Source organism: Vulpes vulpes, chromosome 6, assembly GCF_048418805.1.
Source record: "Vulpes vulpes isolate BD-2025 chromosome 6, VulVul3, whole genome shotgun sequence".
NCBI classification, from domain to species: domain Eukaryota; kingdom Metazoa; phylum Chordata; class Mammalia; order Carnivora; family Canidae; genus Vulpes; species Vulpes vulpes.
In genome coordinates this window covers 58703910-58730405 of record NC_132785.1, presented here as the reverse complement: position 1 = coordinate 58730405, position 26496 = coordinate 58703910, and the positions used below count along the sequence as shown (strand labels likewise).

At 49.8% G+C, this 26496-nt stretch overlaps 2 protein-coding genes across 10 annotated transcripts in view; one reads left to right on the top strand and one right to left on the bottom strand.

The window, feature by feature from the left end:
- Positions 1-24723, top strand: part of CARS2 (cysteinyl-tRNA synthetase 2, mitochondrial) — a 69638-nt gene extending 44915 nt beyond the window's left edge. For 2 of the 8 annotated variants that reach the window (XM_072761016.1, XM_072761020.1), the window contains exon 16: positions 3572-7138. The gene's annotated coding sequence lies outside the window, so the exon portion shown is untranslated. Of the gene's footprint in view, positions 1-3571; positions 7139-9912; positions 10133-14317; positions 14455-15107; positions 15277-15971; positions 18223-19311; positions 19387-23605 lie in introns of those variants that run through there. The other 6 variants (XR_012002059.1, XR_012002058.1, XR_012002061.1 and 3 more) reach the window with 6 other exon arrangements.
- NAXD (NAD(P)HX dehydratase) lies at positions 493-22291 on the bottom strand. 2 transcript variants are annotated; one of them, XM_026008861.2, is made up of 10 exons: positions 22159-22291; positions 18219-18369; positions 13660-13705; positions 12828-12916; positions 10673-10781; positions 4843-4893; positions 4653-4757; positions 3852-3972; positions 2615-2735; positions 493-1729 (listed from the first exon to the last, which is right to left on the bottom strand). In XM_026008861.2, the coding sequence occupies exons 1-10, from the start codon at positions 22202-22204 to the stop codon at positions 1579-1581; spliced, it is 990 nt and encodes a 329-aa protein (XP_025864646.1). In that variant the 5' UTR covers positions 22205-22291; the 3' UTR covers positions 493-1578. The 2 variants fall into 2 exon arrangements, with proteins under 2 accessions (XP_025864646.1, XP_025864645.2); XM_026008860.2 differs by having other exon boundaries at positions 22033-22229.
- Positions 24724-26496: the final 1773 nt, after the last annotated feature.

Below are 26496 nucleotides of genomic sequence, written 5' to 3'. Positions count from 1 at the left end.
TCCATGCTGCTCTCTTGGTCTTGAGGTAAATGCTTGTCCTTAGCTGGAGCTAGTAGGTCCACACAGGTGTGTATATTAGCCACTGGCTACTTGGATACACTCCTCACTGCCACACATACTCAGAGCAAAAATACAAGAATATTTCTGTGACTCTTTAATTTTACTTTCTGTGGAATGAAAGGACTACTTCCTTTTTTTTTTAATAAAGATTTTATTTTTTCATGAGAGAGAGAGGCAGAGACCCAGGCAGAGGAGAAGCAGGCTCCATGCAGGGAGCCTGACATGGGACTCGATCCCGGGTCTCCAGGATCACACCCTGGGCTGAAGGCAGCACTAAACTGCTGAGCCACCGGGCTGCCCAGGACTACTTCGTTTTAACAACGTTGGTAGGCTTTTCCATTTTTGGCCCCCTGCTGACAGTGCCCTCACTGAGGAGAGTTGAAAGGTGGGTTTGGGCTTTCTAAGATAAAAGTACACAACTCCACACTGAAATAAACCAGATATGCTTTTTAATAGTTACCAGGATTTAGATGTAATTCCCCAAAGGGAAAAACAGTGACATTTCTCAAATTACATGTGAAACAAGAGTGGGGAAACATTAAGATCCATTTGGGGTGATCAGAGATTGGGGTCTCAATCAGCAATCAGAGAACATCAGCCAATGATAACCATCAGGGCAAACAGACGTGTAAAGGATCCACACAACTCCTGTCCTTGTAGAAAGACCCTGAAACCTACGGGAAGTATTCACAGGCATGGAAACCAACCCCACAGAGAAAGACACCAGAGAAGCAGCTCTCAGGCCACAGAGAAAACCATCCACCTAGAGCGCCAACCAGAGGCTAACAGGGCACCTAATGGAATCTCTTCCTGACAACACCCACTTTTAATGATAGCAGTCAGTCCCTGCACTTAGGGCCTCCTGGGTGCTCCCAAACGTCCAACTTCGTCTGTTCCTCCTGAGAGCCTGTGAATGGGTCACATCACAGACGAGGGCTCCACGACTCCAAGGGCATGCTGCCCACCGCCATCACTGCACACACACGTAGGAGGAGTGTTTCCTCTGAAAGCTGATCACTGATAATACTTCAACCAATTAACCTTAACCACTCATGCTTACTATTTCTGCCAATTCCAACCAAATCCGTGTTTAAAAAGCAAACACGCCGAAGACCACACATGCGATGCCGCTTGGTGGACCTCAATTTAAAGAGCACAACTCCTCATCCTGTAGATACTTTAACAGGACCAGTGCGAGTCTCGTGAGTAGCATCTGACACAGGGAATTTCTTGTGCATGCATAGGCACACACAGGAAACATGGGCAGTGAGGAGGAAGGAGCGCAGACCAGGAGTGGGTCCATGGTCTTACAGCAAGCGCACAAAGCTCAGCTGCTGGCCCTGTGCACAGCTCATCTGTCCCTTACTACTGAGCAGCTAAGAAAAGTTCAGGAATACTTGGAGGTGCTACAGGGACACTAAATCAACTATGCATGTAGCCCAAAATCAATACCTGACGTGGATTCCCAGGACAAAGGCAGCCTCCCCCATCAGCACGCTTGCTTCTTGCTGTCGTGGCTCAGGTTTCAAAGAGTCTGCTGAATGCAGGCCCAATTTCAGCAATCATGTCGGTGGTGGTGGTGGAACGTCCGTGCTTCTGGAAGGCCTGGAGGCTGCACTGCCTCGTGAGTGAGCATGCACCCAAGGCGGCCAGGAGGAAAGGGCTGGACCTGGAAGGGGAGGATGGTCACCAGGTGCCTACACTCACTATAGGCCTGACCTGACCTTCCTTTCCCACCTGGGACCCCAAACAGGCCTAGCAGGCAAGTCTGCTAGCCTTCTGAGATAGAAGGCAGCCTCAAGACCAGGGAGATAGGGCCCATCAATACCCACTCACCCAGAGGACAGGATGGCAGTTCTACCCCCAATGATAACTAGACCCATATGCATCAGCGCCAGGGAGAAATGTTGAAGATCTGAGAATGCGGGTTCCCACCATCATCAACAGGCCCCCGTACAATCTTGTTTCTCCATGTACATGCCCTTAGCAGGTGCTCCCTACTTCTGTTGTGCTACCACCCTACAGGCCTCACAGGCTTCACAGGTGGGGCACCCTCCAGACCCAGGACACCCCACCCCAGCACATGTGGCCCCACCGTCATATGACAGGTATAGAGAACAAGTCACGGAAGACGGAACCTGCCTGTGCTCACAGCAGTGGACGTGGGCCAAGCCTGCAGTTCAGAGTTCTGCCTCTTAGAGAAAGCTCCCACTTCAGGACAGCAGTCAAGGCCGGCTCACCTCTGCTCTATTTCTGGTCTACTGTTCTGCTTTACAGGGGTTCACATCGCACCCCCCGGAACACGGTCTCAAACTTGGGGAGCTTCACAAACCACAGACACTCCAGAGCCATTGGCACTGAGCAACAGGCCAGGGCATCAACCTTACACTGAGCAAGAGCCAACCAGGTGACCGTTCTGGGATCACATCCCCATCCTGGGATCGCTTCCACAGAACACCAAGGTTTCATGTGGCTACTTATTAAACATGGGCAACTAAAATGGTTCACACTATTCAAAGCTCTCAAGGGGAAGACAAGTGAAGATGTCACATACCCATTAGTCTTTTCAGGAGCGGCGTGCAGTGCCCAGTGCACCAGGACACCCAGAGTGCCTGACAGCAGATCTCCCTGGCCGCCACACCTGCGGCTGCTGCCCTCCTGGGTGCACTCAAGTACTGTAGGGCGAGAGGGACACAGCCATCAGAGGACGAGCTCACCTGGGCCTGAGGCACGATCTCGATCAGCAGCAGCTCTTCCCATCTGTTCTGTACAAGGCAGCCTGGTTTACAGAAGAGCAGACCCAGGCCAGCCCAGAAGCACCTGCGTAGCACAACACAGGCGGCAAACAGACTCATCCAACTTGGGCCTGCTGGAGCAGACACGGGAGCAGAGCACAGGTACCGGGGATCTTCAGGCCAAGGAGGTGCAAGCCACACTAGCACCCCTGCATGGACCCAGCCAGTGGCCGCTCTCCCATTTATGCTGTGTAACCCAGCAGCCACTTTGGAAAATGGATGGTTGTATCTTCTGAATGTCAGACTCTAGAGCACTTCCCAGCAACAAAAAGGTTTCAAGGTCCCTCAGAGAACATACCCTTGGTTTTGCCTATCCAGTGTGGGGGAGCACGCAAGCAGCACTCTCTGGGGCCCCAGTGTGCCTCCCACCACCTGGTCAGCAGCTCTATGCCAAGGCAGCCCATCCTGTAGTACAGAACCAAAGCACTCCCTGCTGCCCAGTCCCGTCATGTGAGGGGAGGACCTGTTCTGGGTGCACTGGGGAGACTCTGACCCTCACTGTCATTGATGGCAGGTCTCCGGCACACACCATAACCTCCCCGTTCTTCCCACTAGGCAGCCAGCAGGCCCTAGAGACAGAACGAGGTGGAAGCTGCCATGTCCAGCACGTGGCAAGCCCCTCCACTGGTATCCACTCCCAGTGTTTCCTCACTTTCTAGCCCTTCTTAACAATAAAATGCCAGGAAATATTCATATAACTTTCTCTAATGCTGCAGGTAAGCTGGAGGCAGCAGGCCCAGGACCCTGGGCACCACCTCTGACAGGGCTGCCACAGATCATGGACAGAACCGTAGCCACTGCACCTGACATCCAAACACTCAGCAAGGTCATTTCCCTTTGTGAAAACAGTGAGAAATGCAAGCTCACTGGGAAGTCTATGTGTGGAACATGTGTGACACGAGGGACCGCATGTGCTGTGTGTGACCACAGTTTCCCAGGGGCTGGTGCCCAGCACAGCCACACCAACCGACCTGCGTGAAGCCTACAGGTACCTACCCTGTTCGCCGTCAGAGATCACATCCCGCTCTCCTTTCTGTACCACGGTCACATTCCCCAGGGCCTGACTGAGCCTCCGTACGGCTTCATGATGATCACTACCATCGACCGGGTGGCTTAGCTGCGAGTGGGACAGCACAGACAGGCCATTGTTAAACACATGGAAGGAACCCACAATCACGGATACATCCTGCCCATCCACCCTGGTCTCAAACATAGGAAGCCTCCAGGAGCTCTGGTCCCCCACACAGATGTGTACAACCCGTGCACCAGGGGGAAGTGGACCCAGAAGAGCTGGACAGCAAGTCCTCAGGTGGATGTGGAAACACTGTTCTTACCCTCCCCGGACTTTCGGATCAAAGTTAAGGGAACAATGCCCAAGGCTGGAGTTTTACAGGTTTGCAGAAGTGACACAACTCTGAATGATAACATGCTAACACCTATGGGACACTTCATATGTAGAACCTGTGGGTTTACATTCATTTAATCCTTAGACTCTATGAGGCGATGTTCTCATGTCCCACATTTCACAGGTGAGGCAATGCAGGAAGGGATGGAGTGAGCGGCCCAGAGCCCACTGCCCCACCTCTCACCTAGTCACAGATTTGCTGGTGACAGGATGCCCCAAGATTCCGTGCACCACCAAGAAAGAATAGCACTGTTAGCATGTGGAAACATGCATCTACTTGCTGGCCATCTGCAAATATGCCCCTGCAGGGAAAGGTCGGGGCACCAGAGCCATCCCTCACCCCTCCTCAGGAAGTGGAGGGTTTACACCTTTTGGGTGGTCAGTGAACTCACCACAGCTTCAGAGAGTCTGCTGAATTCCACATGGTTGGGAGTGAGAACAGCCTTCCGGTAGCTCTGGATGAGGGCTGGGTGCTGAGCTATCAGCCACAGCCCATCCTATAGACAGGGACAGGTATGTATGCACAGTCTTAGGGGCAGGCCTGGCTGTGAGAAGGGGCAGGAGAGGAGAGGCCACACTCACTGCATCAATGATGACAGGGATGTCCCTGGCCTTGGATGCTTCTAAAATGCCCTGCAAGAAAAGAAAGCTATGCTGAACAACCCCATCACCCCCAGTGGAATTAACACCAAGCAAGCAGTTCCATGATGAAGAATTCAACAAATACACAGAAAATGTAAATGCAAGACAAGAAACAGAAGAAAACTCAAATAAATGGGCAGTAGCCCCTCTGTAAGGCAGGGCACCACAAACCCTAGACAGGAGTCTGTGGGAAGCACAATACCCAGCACTGGGGCAGGCGAGCCCATGGAGGCTGACCCCAAGCTAGAAGCTCCAAGTGTCCCGTCAGCACTCATCTCAGGGTTCCCAGATGAAAAATCTGAAGTCTTCAGAATTCCCCCAAATACATGCGCCAGTAATTGACACGCTGCAATACCACGTGACACCCATCTCTACCCAGAACACACACTTGACAGTAGAAAACATTAAGAGAACAGTGAGACGACAGCCACACTCCAGGATGCCCAGTGTCCAGCACACAGCACGGAGACAAGCGGGTGAGCACATGGTGGGTGGGCTCGCCCGCCAAAGACAGAGGCCTCAGAAAAAACCTAATCTGCCACACAGCTTGCAGACGCCCTCAGGGACTGGGAGAGACCGTCTGCTGTAAAGCCCCGCCTGCAATGTCCTGCTGTGGCTGCCCAGGAGGCTGCCCTCCTAAGCAGCGTGGACTTCCTAGGAAGTCCCTTCTGGCCCTCCAGGTGTGTGTGTGTGGGGGGGGGGGGGGGGGGGTGGTAGCAAAGGAAGCAGTGAGGAAACCCTGGATGATGGACAGCTACTCTCATGGCCCTGAGCCCAAGGGAGCGCCAACCTCTTCGTGGGATGGCCTCTGACTCAGGCTCTATGTCAAAGAAGAGCCCAGATCCCGACAGCGTCTGGGGCACTGCAGCACGCAACTTGTATCCCAGTGGAGCTGCCGCAGGCTGAGCCTCAACACCACCTCCGAAATCCTAGCTCTGCCGCTCGGAGTTGGGTGAACTTGAGTAAAGTCAGCCCAGTCTCTGAACCTCAGTTTCCTGGTAAGATCAAAGTAATGCCTCAATACTCTCCAGGTTTACCCACCTCTAAAGATTCACCCAGTCCTCAGCAAGGGGGCTGGCAGCCCCTGAAGGGCAGCTGCAGTAACTGTTAACTTTGCACAAGCAGTCCAGCGCTGAGCCAGACACCTGCTTAGGCCCAACATCTATTACCCTGCTCCTTCCTAGATTATCTGTGAGTCCAAGGGCCTTAACATACGTTAAAAAAAAGAAATAGTAAAACAAAATAGATGGTAAGTAGAAATAACCTGAAATACTAAAAGATAAACCCAGACATATTTAACTAGAAGTTATTCTGAAAATGAAATGGGAGACCCCACGAGGTAAGGGCTTGCCCTACCCTGCCCTCCTTGCCCTACCCTGTTGTATTTTGTGGACATGGGTTTGAGGCTTCAGAGAGGTTGCAAAGCCCCTTCAAAGGAGGGTCAGGGTACGAGAGCCTCATCAAAGCATATTTCCTCACTTAACAATGAAAACACTCTGCCTGCTGCTTTGAGTTTTGGCTTTGCTGCGAAAACAGATTCAGCTTCCCTCAATCTCTGCTTTTGGGCGGCAGTGCTGGGCCACAGCAACGACACTTCCATCTCTGTGCTTTCCTCTGCCAATCCTGACGAACATTGGGGTGAAGGTTCAAACACCAGGAAAGCCAAATCGACATGATTGGGCAGGTGTGAATCATGTCGCATCACATTCGGGTCTCCTGGCACACACAGAGTTGGGCATCCTCACTCATATTAGGACAGGTTTGCTCCATCACTTGGGGTATTTGTATGAAGTGTGCTGTGCATTTAACCCTGTCCTTGTCTGTCACACTGCCGTCAGGGCCTGGACACACAGCGAAGGTGACAGCAGCTCCAAGGGAGGCCACTTGATGACACTGCCGTGGCCCCACCATCTAGCCAAAATCTAACCCACGGGGAGGATAGCAGAGAAGGGAAGGAGCTGCACACCCACCGGTCAGAAGAGGCTGGATGCTGGCTGAGCAGCAGCCCCATGTGTCTGACAGTAAGACACAGCCACAGTCAAAGGGGAGCACTCCTGCACGGGAGGTAGCGCCCAGGGGAGAAGGAATGCCCCCCCCCCCCCCCCCCCCCCCCCCCCGCCCTGAGCAGAAGCCCTGCGAGGGCAGCCCTCTGGTGGGAGAGGGAGCTGCTGCAGCCAACACCATCTGGCCATACAGCTCGTAGACATTTAGGACACACCTAAAAGAAACAGACAAATACATATGCAAAAATGTTCAAGACATCACTAACATAAGAAAAAGCTGTAAACCACCTAAATGAACTAACTATAGTATATCGTGATATAGCTAAATAATGAGGAACATGTAGCTATTCTATCAGGAAAAGCCGCCAGGACCTATCATTAAGAGCAAGCTACAAAGGAGCATAAATAGTATGAGCTCTAGTCAAGAGCCTAGGTCCTAGATCCAGAAAACTCCGGTTCATAACTAGCATATGACGTGGAAGACTGAATACTGTAGGGCAGCAGCACCGCCAAGCTGAGTTACACATTCAGCATGTTTCCTGTCAGAATCCCTGCTTCCTCTTCTGATCCTAAAGCTCCTGTGAAGATGCACACAACCCAGAACAGCCAAAATACTCCCAAAATGAACAAAGTTGGCAGGATCACACTGCCACCACTGTCAGGACGGAGTGCTCCCAGTGCAAGGACAGCTGTACAAATCAATGAGCAGAGATGAGAGCCCAGAAATAAACCCCTGCACTGATGTCCAGACTTTCAACAAGGATGAACAGACAATTCACTTGAGCAGAGTGGTGCTGGAACTAAGTATCCACTCCCTACACCAGACATAAAATGTATTCAAGATGCACCATAGACCTACATATAAGAGCTAAAACAATAAAGCTCTTCAAAGAAAATAAACTTAAGAATTAAAAATTCATGCGAGAAAAAAAGCGCAGCAAACAGAGGAGTTCCTCCAAACATGAAATAGGGTTGTCACAAAAATCTGTACACAAAGATTCATAGTGGCACTACTTTCAACAGCCCAACGCAGAAGCCACCTAATCGTCCATCAAGGGATGGATAAACAAAATGTGGTCCACACAAGAGAATATCCACCAGCAAGGAAAGGAGTGGAACACTGACCCACACCACATGCACGTGAGCCCCGAGATGCTGCTGAGTGAACACAGCTGGTCACAAACACCAGTCCTGTAAGACCGTGTTGCTACAAAAGGTCCGGAAGATACAAATACACAGGCCGCAGGTAGAGACTGTGGCTGCCAGGGGCTGGGGAGTTTGAGAGGAAAAGGGAGCAGCTGCTAACAGATGCAGGATTTCTTTTCGGGATGATCAGAGTGTTCTCATGGTAGTGGCTGTACAACTGTGAAGATACTCAGAAACCTCGGAATTGTATGCTTTAAATGCATGAATTGCGTGGCATGCAAAAATTCTTGATGAAGTTAAGAACTCAGCAACTTATTACATGGCCACTTTGGGGGTGTAATTTAATTTCTCCAAGATTCAATTTTTGTCATCAGAAAAACAAGGATATGGGGGTGTCTGGGGGGGCTCAGTCGGTGAAGCGTCTGCCTTTGGCTCAGGTCATGATCCCAGGGTCCTGGGATGGAGCCCTAAGTCCCTGATTCAGACTCCCTGCTCAGCAGAGAGCCTGCCACTCCTCCTGCTTATGCATGCTGTCTCCCAAATAAATAAGGAAGAAGGAAGAAAATGAAGGAAGGAAGGAAAGAAAGAAAAGGAAGAAAAGAAAGAAAAAGAAAAAAACAAACAAGGCTAAGAGAAATCTATCCAACAGGGCTGTTTTCAGGATTACACTAGATAACAAATTCGCCCAGGAAACATTTAGTAAGTGTGTGCAGGAACACAGCACAGTGAGAGCAGCACACGGAACACACCCACTGTGAGTATACAAGTCACAGACGGTACTGAGCTCTGTAACCAAGTAAAACATGAGGAAACCCATGGTCCCTGACGGTCCCCAGCCATCCCGGGTCCCCAGGCCAGTGCTGGGGGTAGCCCCTGCACACGTGTCCCCAGGGAAAAAATATTTAGGAGGAATTCTGGTAAAATCCAAGCATATTTTCCCCACTCGTTTAAACTATTTCAAAAATAAGTTCATTTCTTATCAGAGAGCTTAAATCTCTGTGCAGAAAATGCCCTGCTGAGGAAGAAGTCCTGAGAGACATGGGAAAGGGTGAGGTGATGTCCGGCATGGCAGCTCCTCAGAGGTGAACAGCACAGATACAGGCCAGGTGACCAGCACAGAAAGCCACACTGCCAGGATGGGCAGGCCTGGGACCTGCTGATCACAACAGTACACAAGAGAGTGTCTCTGTTCCAGGTTTGGTTCAGGAGACACCCTGACAGGTGGCTTCTTGAAGCAAATCAGTCAGACTGTGCTGAGTCCACTCAGGCTGCTGTGACAGATGCCACAGGCTGGGTGGCTTGGAAACAACAGAGATGTACTGCTCACAGTTCTGGAAGCTTCAAGTCCAGGATGTGGGTGCTGGCTGAGGGCCTCCTACAGGTCACAGGCCGTGCTGTGTCCTTAGCTGGTGGAAGTGGAGGGGAGCTCCCGGGGGCCCCTTTATACGGGCGCGAATTCCATTCAGAAGGCTCCTCCATCCCCACAACCTAATCACTCCCCAAAGGCCTCACCTCCTGACACCCTACCTCGGGGGTCAGGATTCCAGCACGTGAATCTGAGGGGACACATGCATCCAGGCGGTGGACAAGTCACAAAAGGTCACAAACCCCATCATGCTGAGGGTCATCCCCATTCTGGCAGGAGCTCTCACTTGCCTCTCTTCCCAAAGACAAACCACCTGGCAGAGAGGCTGTCACAGCCCATCTCCCACCCACCCTGTGCAGAGAGCCACCATCTCAGGATACAAGTGCACAGGAGACCACAGGCTACACACAGGGTTCCCCATTCAGGTCTCCCCCTCAGCTCACATGAATCAAAGGAGCTAGCATTCCTCAGCTATGATTTATTTCTACTTTTCAGCAAGCAGTCAAGAATTTTCAAGATTAGACGATGCTTGGGACGCCTGGGTGGCTCAGCAGTTGAGTGTCTGCCTTCAGCTCTGGGCATGATCCCAGAGTCCTGGGATCGGGTCCCACATCGGGCTCCCTGCATGGAGCCTGCTTCTCCCTCTGCCTATGTCTCTGCCTCTCTCTGTGTGTCTATCATGGATAAATAAATAAAATCTTAAAAAAAAAAAAAAAAAAAGGATTGGACAATGCTGCCTGACATGTGACGTGCCCCATGCCAGCTCCAGGTGGCTCCAGACCAGGACAGCCCAGAGGCCTCATTTGCGGCGTGTTACCTAGAGCCACTGCTTGACTGTATGGGACTGGTTTTCAGATTATTTGTCCCAAATGTACAACTGCTGGTTCATTTGACACCCCTGTTTTCTCAGCTCTTTGTAAGAGGATGGAGTGGCTGTCCCTCCTACCCCAGGTGCCTATCACTATGCTTCTCATTCAAAGTGGACACCCAAACACGGGGCAGTCCCAGGGACTTCCCTGCTGCAGTATAAAAGCTACTGCCCCGAGAGCAAGAGACTTATTCCACCTGGTCTATTTTAGGTTCATTCCTAGCTCTTTGCCTAGTGTTTCCCCCTCCCTTAAACCATCTTCATTATTCCATCAAGAGACTTGTGAACACTGAACAACAGAAACTCCAAGAAAGTGCTTCTCTTTTAACTCCACAAGCTGAGTCAAGTCTATGAGATAAGGCATGTTCAGTAATTCTCTACATTTACCTTAACGTTTTCAAGAAGAATATTGTCTCGACCCAGGCCAGGTCCCACGACCAGGGCATGCAGCCGGGGCAGCCACTCCTCCACATCGTGAACAGCGCTGGGGCTGTCGCTGCATTGGGAAAAGGAGGCCAGACAATTTAGTACCATTTGCACTCACTGACTTACCTTATTAGGGAGACCACATTTTTCTGGATCTCGCTGGTTCCTTCTGTTGCAGGACTCAGGCCAGGACTCCAGCCTGCATCCAGCCATGTCTCCCCTCTTATCCCCATAGATGGGCTCATCTTTCATTCCCCAATGTACGAATCCAGCTTTCAGCATCTACACTGAGCTACACTGAGACATTCCAGCTACTTTCAAAACCATCTTGGTCTTCTAGGATGAACCAGGTTGTTTCCCGCCACACAGGGTACTTTAGGAACTCGAAGGGGCATCTGGGGACCTTGTCAGTAGGAGTAGGACCTGATGGCTGTCTGGATTTTGTTGTTCCTCCACAGCAGCTTCCCGCTTACCATCTTGCTCCTTGGACTCTTAGAACCCACTCTGCAAGCCTCTGCCCCCCAACTACCCCATGGCAAAATCCAAGCATCCAAGGACTTGTACTTAGCCTCTGTGTCCGACAGATGCAGGGACATGGGCCTTCCAGGCGAGTGCCAACAGTTCTCCAGAACAGCCCTCCTCCCGCACTGCCACCCACCCTCTGCTCCCAGCTGTTGGATGCTGGGCTGGCCCTGCTGACACGCACTCCTGGTTAGCCTTACCCTTGCCTCCTGGCTTTACACACCTCCCCCACATCAGCCCCCAGGTCTATACCTTCCCTGAGCATCCGTCCAAGGTCTAACAGCAACACTGCTTAGATATCCTGCAGGCAAATGAAAACATCCAAAAGCCAGCCCCTGATGGTCACCCCGACCAAAACCTGCTCTCTCAGGTTCCTCACCTTGACAACAACTAGCGCAGACCAAATCCAGAGTGGCCTTCATGACTCTCATCTTTTCCCTCTGCCCTATGTCCCCCTGTCAGCAAATCCTGGGGCTGTACTTTCAAGTGCACCTCAAATCTGACCCTTCTCTTATTTCTCCCTCATCACTTACTCACCCCAGCATCCTTATAACACTTTTCTCATGCAACCCCTGCTTCCATCCTGGGCCCCAAAAGCTCATTCTCAACACAGTAGCCAGGTCACATCTTTTAAATAAATGTACACTAGACCCTGTCCCTCCCTGCTCAAGTGTTCCAGTGGCCCTCTTCTCCCTCTTCCTCATTTACCTGAAAGCCAAACCCCTTAGGATAACCCCCACAACCTCAGGGCTTGACCCTGCACCCCCCTGGTCACCTGCCCCATCCTGAGCCCCTTGTGCTCCCTGACACTCCTTGGCTCAAGTCGTACCAACTCTTCCCTGTGTCTGCAGGTCCCTACCTGAATACCACTCTCTGGGCCCCTGCCCACAATCACCCTAGAGAAAACCACACACATGCCACATGCATGTACAGGCCCTGGTTAGGTTCTCCGACACACTGTTGCCTTGCATGTCTGTCTCCAGAGCTCTGCAGCCCAGTATGGCAGACACCAGCCACATGGGGCTATTTTAGTTAAAGTAAAAACTCAGCTTCTGAGGTCCCCCAGCCACATTTCAGGTGCTCCTTAGCCATACATGATCAGCAGCCCCAGTTCTGGAGGGCACCGAGAACATTTTCACCACTGCAAAGCCCAAGGGCCAGGAACAGCTGTTTTGTCTGCTTGGTTTGATGCTGTCCCTGTGGAAGCCAGGGCAAGGACCGGCACTGGAAGCATCTGCTGCATGAGGGAAGGACCCTGTTCCTGCCTGATGGGCCCCTCATTACTGTGTGGGAAGCTTGACCACAGGCAAGGCCCAGACCTCTCCTAGGAAGCCTCAACCATTTCTGATGGACCATGGGTCAACCTGGGGCATGGCGCCCTGGTGGCTCAAATCTCATCCCATGCTGTACACACACGGCTGCTTATCTTCTGACTGCAGACAGTGGGCTCTTCACAACTTCTCCTTCCTTCCCACAGCACCTACCTACCACTTCCCAGTATGGCAGCCCCTCAACAGAGGCTCTGGGAGCCCACAAGAAGGCCCCACACCTGAGGAGCACTGCGAGTAACGCACCCCCGTGAGGCCCCACTCACAGAACTGGGTGAACGATCAGCTCCGGGCTGTACGACTTGATCACAGGTGCGGCCTCCCGGGTGCAGAACACGTGGGATAAGTCTGCACCCTGAAAAATGAGCACAAGAGGCTGACTCAGAGCCGGGCCCGCCAACAGACACCTAGGTGGCCTCAGCCAAGCCCCTCACCACAGCTCTTACACTATAGCTAGGTGGCTCAGAGGAGGCCAGAAACTAAGAAAAGGGCTGGAACAGAAAGCAGACTTCTGCTGCCACCCAAGAGGCAGGTCAACCCAGACCAGCTCAGGCTGCCGCACCCGTGGGGGCCATGGGGAACACATTTTATCTTAACTGAGCCATTAGGACTTGATCAAAGGCCTGGGAAATCACCAAGGTTGTAAAGATGCCAACTGCTTAAGTGAGAACTGAAGCAGCATCCCAGGATCATGCTGGTGAAGGATAGTTCTGATAAAACTTCAGTTAACAAAATTCCATGGGGGTGCCTGGGTGGGGAGGTGGGGCTCAGTCGGTACAGCATCTGCCTTCAGCTCAGGTCATGATTCCAGAATCCCAGGACTGAGCCCCACATGGGGCTCCCTGCTCAGCAGGCAGCCTGCTTCTCCCTCTGCCCCCTCCCCTGCTCGTACTCTCTCTCTAAATAAATCAAGAAAGGAAAGAAAGGAAAGAAAAGGAAAGGAAAGGGAAAAGGAAAAGGAAGGAAAGGAAGAAAAAGAAAGGAAGGAAGGAAGGAAGGAAGGAAGGAAAGAAAGAAAAGAAAAAAGAAAAGAAAACACTTCCCTAATCATATTTAAAGAATCCAACTCTTAACTAGAAAAGTTGTAAACAGACCTACCACTTTGAGAGCTGAGATTGCTGCGAAGTAAGGTGCTCCGGTATACCTAAAAAGGAAGATATTGACAGTCATCAACTTCTGAGAAAGAGGCAAACACACCAGGTTTATCAGGTTTCACAGACATGAATCACAGAGCCCAGGACCCAGCACTTCATAGGTGTTCAGTAAATGTTTAATAAACATCAACAAACATGGATTGTGACAAGTCCGTTTGTCATTTAAGACCTTTGGTTTTGTTTAAGTAGGCTCCATGCTAGGCATGGAGCCCAATGCCAGGTCTGAACCTTCCACTCTGAGACCATGAGCCGATATAAGTCGGACGCTCAACCAACTGAGCCACCCGGGGTTAGGACCACTGGCTCTCTGCAGCACTGTGTTCAAACTAGAGGCTTGAGGAGGCTGCAAGAGTTCACTGAAGACGTCCCTAACCCCGGGTGGGGGGGAGGGGTGACACAGGTGAGCACAGCTCAGAACGCTGTAAGAGGACGATAGCGAGGACAGCAGCACACAGTCTGGCACTGAGACTCACACAAGTCCCTCCTGTTCCCATCCCACCTTCCAGAGCGCCTGTGAGTAATGTTAATATTGCCTGAAGCAGAGAAAAAAATGCTTGAACTTGTCATCAGATGAATGACTGTAACCTTTATGTCAATCCCAGGCAGTGAAGAAAACCCAGGAAAAAGACTGAGTACACTCTACACACAACCCTCTCCTGCACAGCAATGCCACCAACGGGCCAGGAACACAAGACAGGACATGCCACACACAGGCTGTCTCTGCTCCACCCCGCAACAGGTATGCTAGCCCAACAAAGAAGATGCACTAAAACCATAAAAACTAGCTTGCCTATTTATCCAGCAAAAGGTGTGAGGGGTGGAAGGAGGGGGAGATGCTTATAGGTGGCAGTACACACCAGTGCGTGTGTGTGTGGGGGGGGGGGGGGGGGTGGCAATTTGCAGCATGCAACAACATTTAAGATGTCTATGTGCTCTGCTCCAGTAGAAATTCTAGGAACTGATCCCCTGGAAAAAAACCAGATGCACATATAAGTAGAAAAACATACAGGGATGTCTACAACCATACTGTTTAGTTGGGGAAAAAGAGCAGGTGACCACTTGCCTATCAATAGGAATTGGTTAAATAAGTCAAGGTCCATCTTTACAAAGAATACTACACCCCCACTTACCAACATGGAATGATGGACACCCAGAACACTGCATTAACATAATGCAAAGCTCTGACAGTTGTTCTTTCTTCTGTTTTGTAATAATATCTGATGTAAGCTTTGACTACAAAACCATCCACTTCAAAGACCGCCATTTCAAATGCATTACCAGCCCAAGACTAGGCGGAGAGCCAGTCCACCCTTGCCTCCTTGAGGCTCCTTTAAAGATTTTGGTTGATTTCAGTAACTGACCATCTGGGCCACTTGTCTTTTTCTCTTCCAGGGTTTTAATTTCCCACACTTGTGCTTTAAATTCACCAATAAAGGGGGATCCCTGGGTGGCTCAGTGGTTTGGCGCCTGCCTTTGGCCCAGGGTGTGATCTTGGAGTCCCGGGATCAGGTCCTGCATCGGGCATCCTGCATGAAGCCTGCTTCTCCCTCTGCCTGTGTCTCAGCCTCTCTCTCTGTGTCTCTCATGAATAAATAAAATATTTTAAAAAATAAATTCACCAATAAAGAGTGAATCTTTGAAACCTAAGCCCTTGCCCTCAACCCCAATAAAAGGAGAATCCCAAACCTACATGCTCTGTCTACTTGCAGCCCTCAGTTGTGAGGCCCCAGGGGTGCTGTGTCATTTCCAAGTCCTATAAGTAAAACAGCTTTATTTTTTCAAAATTTCCTGGTAGTTGTGGCTAGAGGGCATCTTGTGATAGTAAGAACTCGGGCAGGTCCCATAACACTGGTTATTGATAAGCTGAGACTGGCACAAAACAGTGACATGGTCCCAGTTTTGTAAAATAAATAGTTGCATGCACAAAGTCCAGAAGACTAATAATGTGTCCACACTGAATTATTATTTGAGATACTCTGAGGCTTTCACTTCATACATTTCTGGACCATTTGAATTTTTGTAACAAGCAGATAATACTTTTATAATTACAATAACAATGATCCTATTTTCAAGGTTAGTTCCTAAAGCTAACTGACATACTTTAAGTTAGATAATCATCCCTAGCATGCTACACTACCAAACTTATCTGAAAAGAAAATCTGACATCCAGTTCTCATGTAGATGTCCCAAAATATAAGGCAGGAGATGGAGGGAATGTGAGGACTAAAACCCCTGACTTCTTCAATTCTCTCAAAGGATGAAGGACCCAACCACCCAGCAGAGGCCACCTGCTGGCCTCCACCCCAGAGGCTGGAGGAGGACTGTCCTTTAACCAGGGACTAAAGGAAGAAAAGCAGCTAAGAACTAAGGATCCAAGAGCCCAACATGCAGTAGGAGGAGAAGAAAACAGATGAGAAGTGGGAGCCAGTAACAGGCAAATTTCCCTCATCCAAAGGGACCACGTCTACAGATGGAAAGAGCTCACCAAGTCTCAATAAAATTAGTGAAAATAAGACACATTCCAGACATATCTGGAGGAAACTGCAAAATTCTAAAGAAAAAAAATCTTACAAACATCTAAGCAAGAACAAGTTACTTATAAATCAAGGCAAACTTTTTTTTGTAGTGCAAAATACAGGCTAGAGGACTATGTGATCATATATAGGTTACCACAGAAAATCCTGCTACCCGAGCATCCCCAACTCAGCCAAAGCACCAAGCAGCCCACCGACCACAGCAAGACACAGCAGGTGTACAAGTGCCCCCCCAGCAACAACCCCCCCATCACGTTGTCAAAGAATATGCCAGAAGAGCCAAAGTGCAGACTTCTAGGCCAGGTAGGAAATAACACAGGATCTACCTGGCAGTATTGTATACAAAGTTCCACGTAGCAGTTAGGGGTTGGGCTAGGAATTCCCTAGGATTTCTTAGATCAAGTGTTAACTCTCTCTCCTGAGTGGCATTTGTAATTCACCATAATAGTCAGAAAAGGCAACACCTAAATTTGAAAGCATAATACAATTTCCAAATTAATATAAGGGAAAACCTAGCAAAAATAATAAAAAAATGGAAACACAAAGTAAAATAAAGAGAAAACATAACAGGTCTTAGAGAGTACATGAAGTAGACTCTAAACATGAACAGGCTGATTTGCAGTATTAAAAAAGCAATTACTGGGATCCCTGGGTGGCGCAGCAGTTTGGCGCCTGCCTTTGGCCCAGGGCGCGATCCTGGAGACCCGGGATCGAGTCCCACGTCGGGCTCCCGGTGCATGGAGCCTGCTTCTCCCTCTGCCTGTGTCTCTGCCTCTCTCTCTCTCTCTGTGACTATCATAAATAAATAAAAATTAAAAAAATAAATTAATTAAAAAAAAAAAAAAGCAATTACTGGGATCCCTGGGTGGCTCAACGCTTTAGCGCCAGCCTTCAGCCTGGGGTGTGATCCCGGGATCCTGGGATCAAGTCCTGCCATCGGGCTCCCTGCATGGAACCTGCTTCTCCCTCTGCCTGTGTCTCTGCCTCTCTCTCTCTCCTCTCTGTGCCTCTCATGAATAAATAAATAAAATCTTAAAAAAAAAAATAAAAAAGCAATTAAAAGCAATTAAAATTAAAAGCAATTAAAAGTCACATGAGGTTAGGAAATTAAAAGCAATTAAAAGTCACATGAGGTTAGGAAACAAACCAAGCTATGTATTATATTTATAAGACACCTAACCATGTGATAAACTGAAAATATACAGCCAGGCAAAGACAGCACATGATATGAACAGAGTAAGCGGTAGCTGAAATGGTAACCAAGGTTGATTAAGTCAAAGTTGTTTTTATAAACAAGGACAAATTATAAAACTGTGTCAAACTGCACAGCAGCAAAATATACAGAATTAGAAAACAAGCCTTGAATAAAAGGCTAGATCTGTCAAATTTCATGAATGACTTCGAAGAACATCTTCAAATTGACAAAGTAAACCAAACACACCATTTTTCTTCTGATTACAAAGTAACAGGTTTAGGGGCCTCTGGGTGGCTCAGTCAGTGAAGCGTCTGCTGCCTTCAGCTCAGGTCATGGTCCTTGAGTCCTGGGACTGAGTTCCGCATCAGACTCCCTACTCAGCGCAGAGCTGGCTTGTCCCTCTTCCCCTGTTGCTCCCCCCGCTTGTCCACAAGTGCTCACTCTCTCTCTCAAATAAAATCTTAAAAAAAAAAAATCCACAAAGTAATACATATTTAAAGTATGTAGCCTGGTCAGTAAAGCCTAAAACAAGAAAGAGTCCCATCCCAGCCCCCACCGCAGGTGCAATCTCTACACTAACAGCTCACTTGGGACCCTTACTGTTTTCTCCTATTCAGTCACAAAGTTCATCACTGACAAATACCGGTGTCAGAACATCCGACTACACGGAGAAATGATTACTGGGGTCTAACTAGACAAACAGCCAGCTGGTAAGCAGGCAGACAGTGAGACGACAGAGACGGCCTAAACACCCACATTTTCCAAGTCACTTACTCTTGGCAGCCTCCGACTACGCCTATTCTTCCATCTTGGCCTTTGTGCTTCTTGGTAGTTAGAGGAGGTATAATATTTCTCACCAGCTGCAAAGTATTTTCCATATCCTCTATTGAACGTGCTTTATGCAGTGAAAATGCTCTTTGTAAAACTGAAAAACAGGAAAATGAAATCATTTAGAAAAATATTAGCACACATGAAAAACAGCCTATTAACCAAAACACTTCCCAAAGTTGACTTAATGTGAATGCTACAGATTTTTATCCAATGGTTTCACTATTTTATTTCTCTAACCAAATGATACTTAGAAATTACAACACACAAGCTATACATACCAAGTTTGTTTCTGAAATGTATTAGACATTCCAGAAGACTAATCTTTCAGAAGATGTTTCTAATGCATTACTACTTAATAAACCACACATACTCCAGTTCAATCTTCCATCAAGTTTATCGGGTCTCTCCAGGTTGCTAAAAAGCAACCTCCCATTTGTTACCTTCCTTGATCATCTTCATACTCCCAACCTTCTAGTCACGTTTCTGACACTCAATTAATTACTAATTAAATAACCTAGAAATGGTATTCTAAATAGAGAACATAGCTTACACTGGGTTCAAAGTGGCATTTTATTTTGTTTTTTAAGATCTTTTTAAAATTTCTTTATTAATTCATGAAAGACAGAGAGAGAGAGAGAGAGAGGCAGAGACACAGGCAGAGAGAGAAGCAGGCCCCATGCCGGGAGCCCGATGTGGGACTCGATCTCGGGTCTCCAGGATCATGCCCTAGGCCAAAGGCAGGCGCTAAACCGCTGAGCCACCCCAGGATCCCCAAAGTGGTATTTTAAAACAATAACATGATTTTGTCTCTAAACAGCTAGATTTTAATTGCCTTTCTTGAAACTTCCTCATCATGTATTTTGCTGCCTTGATATTTAAACCCAGCTCATCTGTGAGAGAAATGCCATGTTCTGTAACATGTTGTATATTCAATGTTTGAATAGATAATAAAGCACCTGTTTTCTCTAGAATTAAAGGGTCTTTGTAGATACATACAATACTCTCACACAAGGCACCAACATTTGTTTCCTTCCAGTCATCTCAGCAGCAGAGAAAAACCAGGCAGGTGTCACAGTTGGAATGAAGACCAAAGCTGCCCCAGCTCCATAAGGTAAACAGCTTTATCTTTAATTACTCTTACAGTTTCACTTTTTATTCAACAAATTTATCCAAGTAGTTTTCTTTAATGAGTAGGTATAAATGCTTCCTTAGTTGACATGCCAGGTGCTGAGACCCCCACCCCCATGTGAGAATATTAACTACTCTCAACCTCAACACTCTGCACCTTCTCCCAAACCAACACAAGACTAAAACTCAAAACAGAATCACTGCAAACCTTTGGCCAAGAAAAGGCACAACTGGGTTTGCTCAGCGATGGCGACAGCGGGCGGATGCCTGTGCTTCCAAAGTCCGGTGACCTGTCTACAGTCCTGCCCCAGAGCCACCGAGCTACCAGAGACCTTGCTCTCCCTCCTCCTCCCTGGTGCCTGTCCACACTCCCAATTCCCAGACTGCACACGGTCTTCTCATGCCATCACTGGGCACTCACTGATGAGCTGCAGGAAGGGAATCAGAGTGGCTGCCATCAGATACGGTGACAAATCACTGACTGAAGAGCATCTCTGCAGTCATGGAAACGCAGGCTGTGCATCTGTCCCCAACTTTATCACGTCTAGCATAACATGATTGGTCAATACCAAACCCACATCATGATATACAGTTGCTTTTTAAAGTCTAGAAACTATAAAAGTAGAGTCGGAACTTAACCAGTCACACAAGGGTTGCTCTGGGTTTCTTACAATGTCATGGGTTTATCAGGTTCCAGTACTCAGTCACATACAGGGTATACCCTAAGACCACCCCACTACACTTCGCCTACACAGGACATGGTACAGCTCCCATCTCCAGCTTTAGGATAGGTGCTTCCCCACTCTCAGTCACCTCGGAGTCCGGCACAGAACTGGACAAGCGTTTGATGAACTAAAAGCATCTTGGTTTATTCTCCTTGTTAGCAGTCAGTTTACCCTTTTACAGACAAGGGAACTGGAGCCCAGAGAGGCAGGCCTGTGAAGATGCCGGGGGCAGTAATGGATAAGCCAGAACAAAAAAACATCATTTTACCAAAATGCTGCCATTTTAAGGCAAATCATTTTTCTTTAACCAAATAGTCACCACACCAACCAAAAGACAAGACGACGACCAAATCCCTCTCAACTGCACCCTAATCATTTGGGAGTGGTGGAATAAAATCAGTTGAGAAGTATAGGATTTTCACTCTTTGACCAGAAGTGTATAGATGTAAAGTAAATCCACACGGTTCACCAGCCTCTGTCCCATCCATCTGAGACCAATGCCTTCTGTTAGCAAAGGGCCAAATGAAGGTCCATGATATTCCCCTACACTTCACACTTCCTCAGGGTCAGCTGGCTTACTGGCATGCACCATTTGCACTTACCCACAGAAATATTAAATATGAACACCAACGTTCTCAAGGATAAAGAGGCCTTGCCGAGAGGTGATTTAAAGTTTATCCCACTAAGTAACTTTATCCTCAGGATGATTCTGAGTCTGGAAGGACAGGTCAGACCCGTCTGATTCTTGTGTTACGAGAGTGGCTAGGCAGTCTGGAGAAGTCCATGGATTTCTTAAGCCTGGGCTGTTTTCTAGAATTACTCACCTCCTACAACCCTCTAGGATAACACCTTTGTGCCAGCTGTGCTTTAAACAAAGAACCCTCGCTCACCTGGAGCACCTGACAGCAATCCTCACAGTAACGGAGATGCCCTGAGGCCAGGATGGGAAGTCAGTGCTCTACAACTCCACCTGCTTTTTGGTAAAAGTTCAGCAAATCAGCCTGATAATAAAACCTCGAACAAACTCGCTAAAGAAATACCACCGACTAACCACGGTGTGCAAATTTAAGACAAAGGGCTACCAATAAAGTCTCTGAGCAAACTGACCAGAAGCCTCTCTGCTGCCGGCGTGAGGTGAAGCTAAGGAAGCCTTCCACGCCTCTCAAAGCAACTGGCACCTGAACTCACGCAATGCTGCGTGTCAGCTTTACTTCAATGGAGAAAAAACAAAAGCATTTGGAACCATCGTGCAGAGAAACAAAAAGCCAAACATCCCCAACAGTCTCCGCCCTGCAGCACTATACACGCGTCCGTAGCGGAATCTCTCCGCTATCACAGCACGAGAGCGTCACCATCTCGGCTACTTACTGGCTGGGCAACCACAGGTGGAGTCATTCTATGTTCTCAGAGCCCGTCCCTCCCGTCCACACAAAGGTCGGCAAACAAGTCTCTCCACCGAGTGTGAGAAACGTGTAACGCAACCCGCCAGCTCCTTAACGCTCTAAAGCGCATTCCTGTATTTTATGTGAATACACGTCCACCGGGCAAACAGAACGAGGAAGGCACCTCACGACGGGTTACGGGGCTCGGATCAGGCCCTCCCTGTTCCCCGCACGCCTCCAACCTTCCTACACAGCGCGCCCCGTCTGACACCGGCAGGGGTCCTCGGGGGTCGCTCGGGTGGCCCAGGCGCGCTCCCAGCCCCGCCGGCGGAGGCGCGGTGCTGCGGGCGGCCCGCCAAGCCCGTCCCTTCCCGGCCCCCCGCGGCCCCCCGCGGCCCCCCGCGGCCCCCCGGACCTCCGACGCCGCCCCTCGGCCCCGTGGCCGCGCACAGGCCGGGCCGCACGGGCCGCACAGCTCCGCACGCCAGCGGCCTTCCGCCGCGCCTCCCGTGCCCCCGGTACCTGCACCCGGCGGCAGCTCGTAGAGCACGAGCGCGGCGGACAGCAGCGCCACGGCCGCCGCGCCGGCGAGCGCAGCCCTGGGCCCCGCCCGAGCGGCCATGCGGGCAAGGGCGGCGGGTACCTTACCTCGCCGGCAGGCCCCGGCAGCCTCCCAGACGGAACCCGCAGCCATCGGCCGACTTCCGGACTCCCAGACACCCCCGCGCGGCCGCGGCGGAACCCGACTCTGGGCGGACTTCCGGCTCCCGGCGGCCCTTGCGCCGTCGCCGGAAGCGAGCCCTCACCCGGGCTCGCCCCACCCACAGACGGGCCTCCGCCAGTCATAAACGGTCTCTGGTGATGGACGAGCTCGGGGCCCAACCCGGCGGGGGCCCAGCTCCGGGGCCCTGGACTTGGCAGGGAAACAGGTTCCAGCCTCCAGAGGCGTTTTAGGGTAGTAGGGTTCGGGTTGTTTTCGTTGTTCCCGTTTTGGGGTTGGGGCGTTATAGGAAACGGGGCGGGCGCTGCGCAGCTAACGAGCAGGTTGCTGTCGGGGAGCAGCTGGAGAATCTGGAGCAGCCCCTTAGCGCAGCCCGACCCCGTCTGGGCCCACGCCCCTGGACGCGGCGCTGCTCTGAGGCCGGGCGACCCCCGCCAGGCCCCCGGCCCCGACTCCGAGCTGCTCTGTGCGGCTGAGCGGCCCCGCCAGGCCCCCGGCCCCGACTCCGAGCTGGTCGGTGAGGCCGGGCGACCCCCGCCAGGCCCCCGGCGCGGTGAGCGGGCTCCGCCGTCCCAGTGACTCCAGTCGGAAGCCGGAGGGCAGCCTCTCCTCTGTCTTCCCCTCCCGCAAGCTCTTCCCGAGGGCCTGCCTGGCGGAGGCTGCTTCCAGGCGCACAGGCTAGAAGGGCAGGCAGGCGGGGCCTCGCCCTCTGCAGCTTCGCGTCTGCAGCTGCGGGGGCCCCAGCCCCGGGCATCCCTTCCCTGCGGTGCCTCGGCGTCCTCGCAGGGCGTTCTTGCCACGAGCCTGTGCCCAGCAGCGGTACCGCCCCCGATTCCCTTACCCTGACTTGGTCATCTGCAAGGACCCTACTTCCGCATGTGGTGACACTGACAAGTTCTGGGAGTGCGGACCCACACCTGTCTCGGAGGACACGACTCACCAGCACCTTCTGAATGCACCTCCCTGCTTCCTACAGACACAGAAAGATCCTGTCACTCCTGAGGCAGTTTCGGGTCCAGAGCCCACCACCAAGAGAAAATTCCTGAGACATCTCTGGTGCCAGATGGTGGTTCCATTAAGACAGGGGGGTGGGCGGCTGATTGTATACTGGGAGCTGCGGGAGGTCAGGGAAAGAACTCGGTGCTCAAGAGGACCAGCGGGATCTTTGAGGCCTTGCCATTGCCCAGTTAAGGTTGTCTTTCCCTCTAGTAAAGCATTAGCATGAAGACAGTTGGGAGTCTCCTTCTGGAAGTTAGGCTGTTGTTAAGAATGCTTGTTTCTTATAAATCACTGAGACACTGGTCAACAGGGAATCTCCTGTCTTGCCAGGACTGTGATCTCTATAAGTTAACCCTTTGTCTTCCCTTCCCTCAGCCTTAGGGCGACCTGCAGAGTCTCAGGACCGTCACATGCACCCCACCCAGGAGGGGCAGGGGCCTAGGGTGTCAGCTCGTCCTGGGTCCTCAGCTCGCCTGCTGTTCCTTCATCACCCTGAGCCCTCCAGAGACTTTCTGTATTGGAGCCTTCCAGCACCCCTGTGGCCCGTGCACCTCAGTCTCCTGTCACTGCTCCTTCTCTCTCAACTCCAACTTCTTTGCCCTTCGCATAACCAGCCCAACATGTCCCTGCTCCTCCTGACAGTGAAGTGGCACACACCTGCAGCATGAGCTTTATCAGTGCCAAGCCATTCCTGAACAGATCCACACCCCTTCTCTCCCACTTCCGGCCTTTTTTTTCTCCTTAGGACTTTTCACTATGTGACGTCTTCTCTCATTTATTTATTCGTTGTCATCTATATCACCGTGACTATAGAGATTAGCTCCAATGGAAAATGTCTGTTTTGTTCTGTACCATATGCTCAGAGCATGGAACGTGGCACATGGTAGGTACTCTCTCTCTCTCTCTTTACTGAGGCATAATTTACATAACAATTCACTGATTAAGTGTGCACTTCCATGAGTTTGAACAAAGGTATATAATCATGTAATCACTGATGTGGGAAACAAAGGCAAAAGAAACATTAAACTTCCTTACTACTTCCAGACCACTGAGAGGTCCTTGAAACAGGCAGAATGACCTTCATCTAGGAGCTCAGCTGCCTCATGTTGACACTTTGCTCAGGGCAAGCCCAATCTTTCAGGACCCTGTGAGTCTACCTTAACTTACAGAAATTCCTTTGGAAACTTCCTTTATCTCTACTCCCCCTGAGATAGATGTCAGCGATCACCCTCCAGACACAGCCCAGTGACACACATCTGAAGGGTCTCATGACTGAGGCTTTGCTAGATAGCAGTGAATGGCCTTCTAACACGAGCTAGTCCCCTTGGGTCCTGGAAACCGTGTTTCCAAAATACAATGCCTTGGAGGCTTGTGCTCTCCCTTACCCCCTCCAACTTAAGAGTACGGAATCAGTCACCCTCATGATCCCCTTGTAGCTCTTTCTGCCCATGGGTCCTGTCCCCATGCTGTAATAAAACCAGCTTTTTGCACCACAGATGTCTCAAGAATTCTTTCTTGACCATTTTTTTTTTTTTAAGATATTTATTCACGAGAGATACACAGAGAGAGAGGGGGGCAGAGACACAGGCAGAGGGAGAAGCAGGCACCATGCAGGGAGACCTCATCCAGGGTCTCCAGGATCACGCCCTAGACTGAAGGCAGCGCTAAACCGCTGTGCCACCGGGGCTGCCCCTTTCTTGACCATTTCTCCTGGACTCTAACATTTCCTACATCAATCGCCACCACATTTGTGATTTAGAATCTGTCAACCTACTTCAATTAGGCTTTTTATTTTCCTATTATAAATGTTATTTTCTTAATTTGTAATTGTTCATTCCTCATATATGGCAATAGGATTGATTTGCATATATAGACATTATATCCTTTGACCATGCCAAACTCACTCATTTGTTCTAGCAGACACTTTGAGATTACTTGGGATCTTCTGTATAAGCAGTGTCAGTTTGCCCAGGTTTTGGTGACATTAACTTCATTAACTTCCATCACTTGCTAAGGTGGTAGCCAACAGGTTATCTTTCACCAGTATGAACTCCTGAATTTTAATTTTACTCAGCAAAAATTGATAAATTTTTATTTTATTCAGAATTTTAAAATTTGTTAACCACCAAGTTATTTATTACCAATATGAATTCATGAATTTTTATTTTATTTCATTTATTTTCATCTTACCCTTTTTTATACTTTTGAAGATTTTATTTATTCATGAGAGATACAGAGAGAGAGAGAGAGGCAGAGGGAGAAGCAGGCTCCCTGTAGGGAGCTCCCCATGGGGAGCCCAATGTGGGACTGGATCCCAGGACCTGGGGATCAGGACCTGAGCCAAAGGCAGACGCTCAGCCCCTGAGCCACCCAGGTGCCCCCGTTTTTATATTTTAAATGCAAACCTATTTAAGTATTTACATTTCAGTGGCTCATCTAGGGGCCCTAGTCAGAGCCATCTCTGATACTCAGGTATAATCCTTCCCACTGCATGCAGGATGCGAGTTCCTTCTCCTGAGGGGGGCGGGGGAGGGGAGATCTGTGCAAACTTAGAGAAGTTGTGCAGATCAATTAACAGGACTATTCCCTACTCAGCTGTGGAGCTGTGAAGTGGGCGTTGGCACTGCCCCAGCCTAGAGGTGGGGAGGAAGGGAGAGAGTGTGGGGGTCACTGGACACTGACCTGCTTCATGGCATTATTATGATTGTTCCTCCAAAGCCAATACCACAAGGAGGGAAAGGTAAGCAGTCTGAGATGCGGCACCCACTTCGTTTCCAAACATCACCTCTGAAATAGAACACGTTTGGCCCATCTCTCTGGCAAAGTTGAGGGGTGACCTTCACATTCCAGCTGTCCTTCCTGGGCTCCTGGCCTGCAGGCTGCTGTCCTCATTAGCCAGGCTCAGAAATAGATCCAAGAGAGAACAATTGGAACCCAGATCTTTCACTGGTCCAAAGGTGAAACAGCACATTGGATAATATTACAGAAGACCTGTAAGTACATTTTTTAACATTCACCCACAAAATCTGAAAAATCATTAAAGCTGAAATAATCCAATTTTTTTAGTGAGCAGAGGGGACCGCAATTAATAGAACACTGACAAGGGATTTGCATTCCTATTAATTACCGTAGTGGGAGCAGCTGCTTAGCACACCCAGTGGTAACTGGTAGATCATCCTTCCTTTTGAAAACTATCTCTTGTGATATCTTACCTATTATTTTTAGCTTTGCAACGAAGAGGAATATGATTAAGGGATATAGCCAGA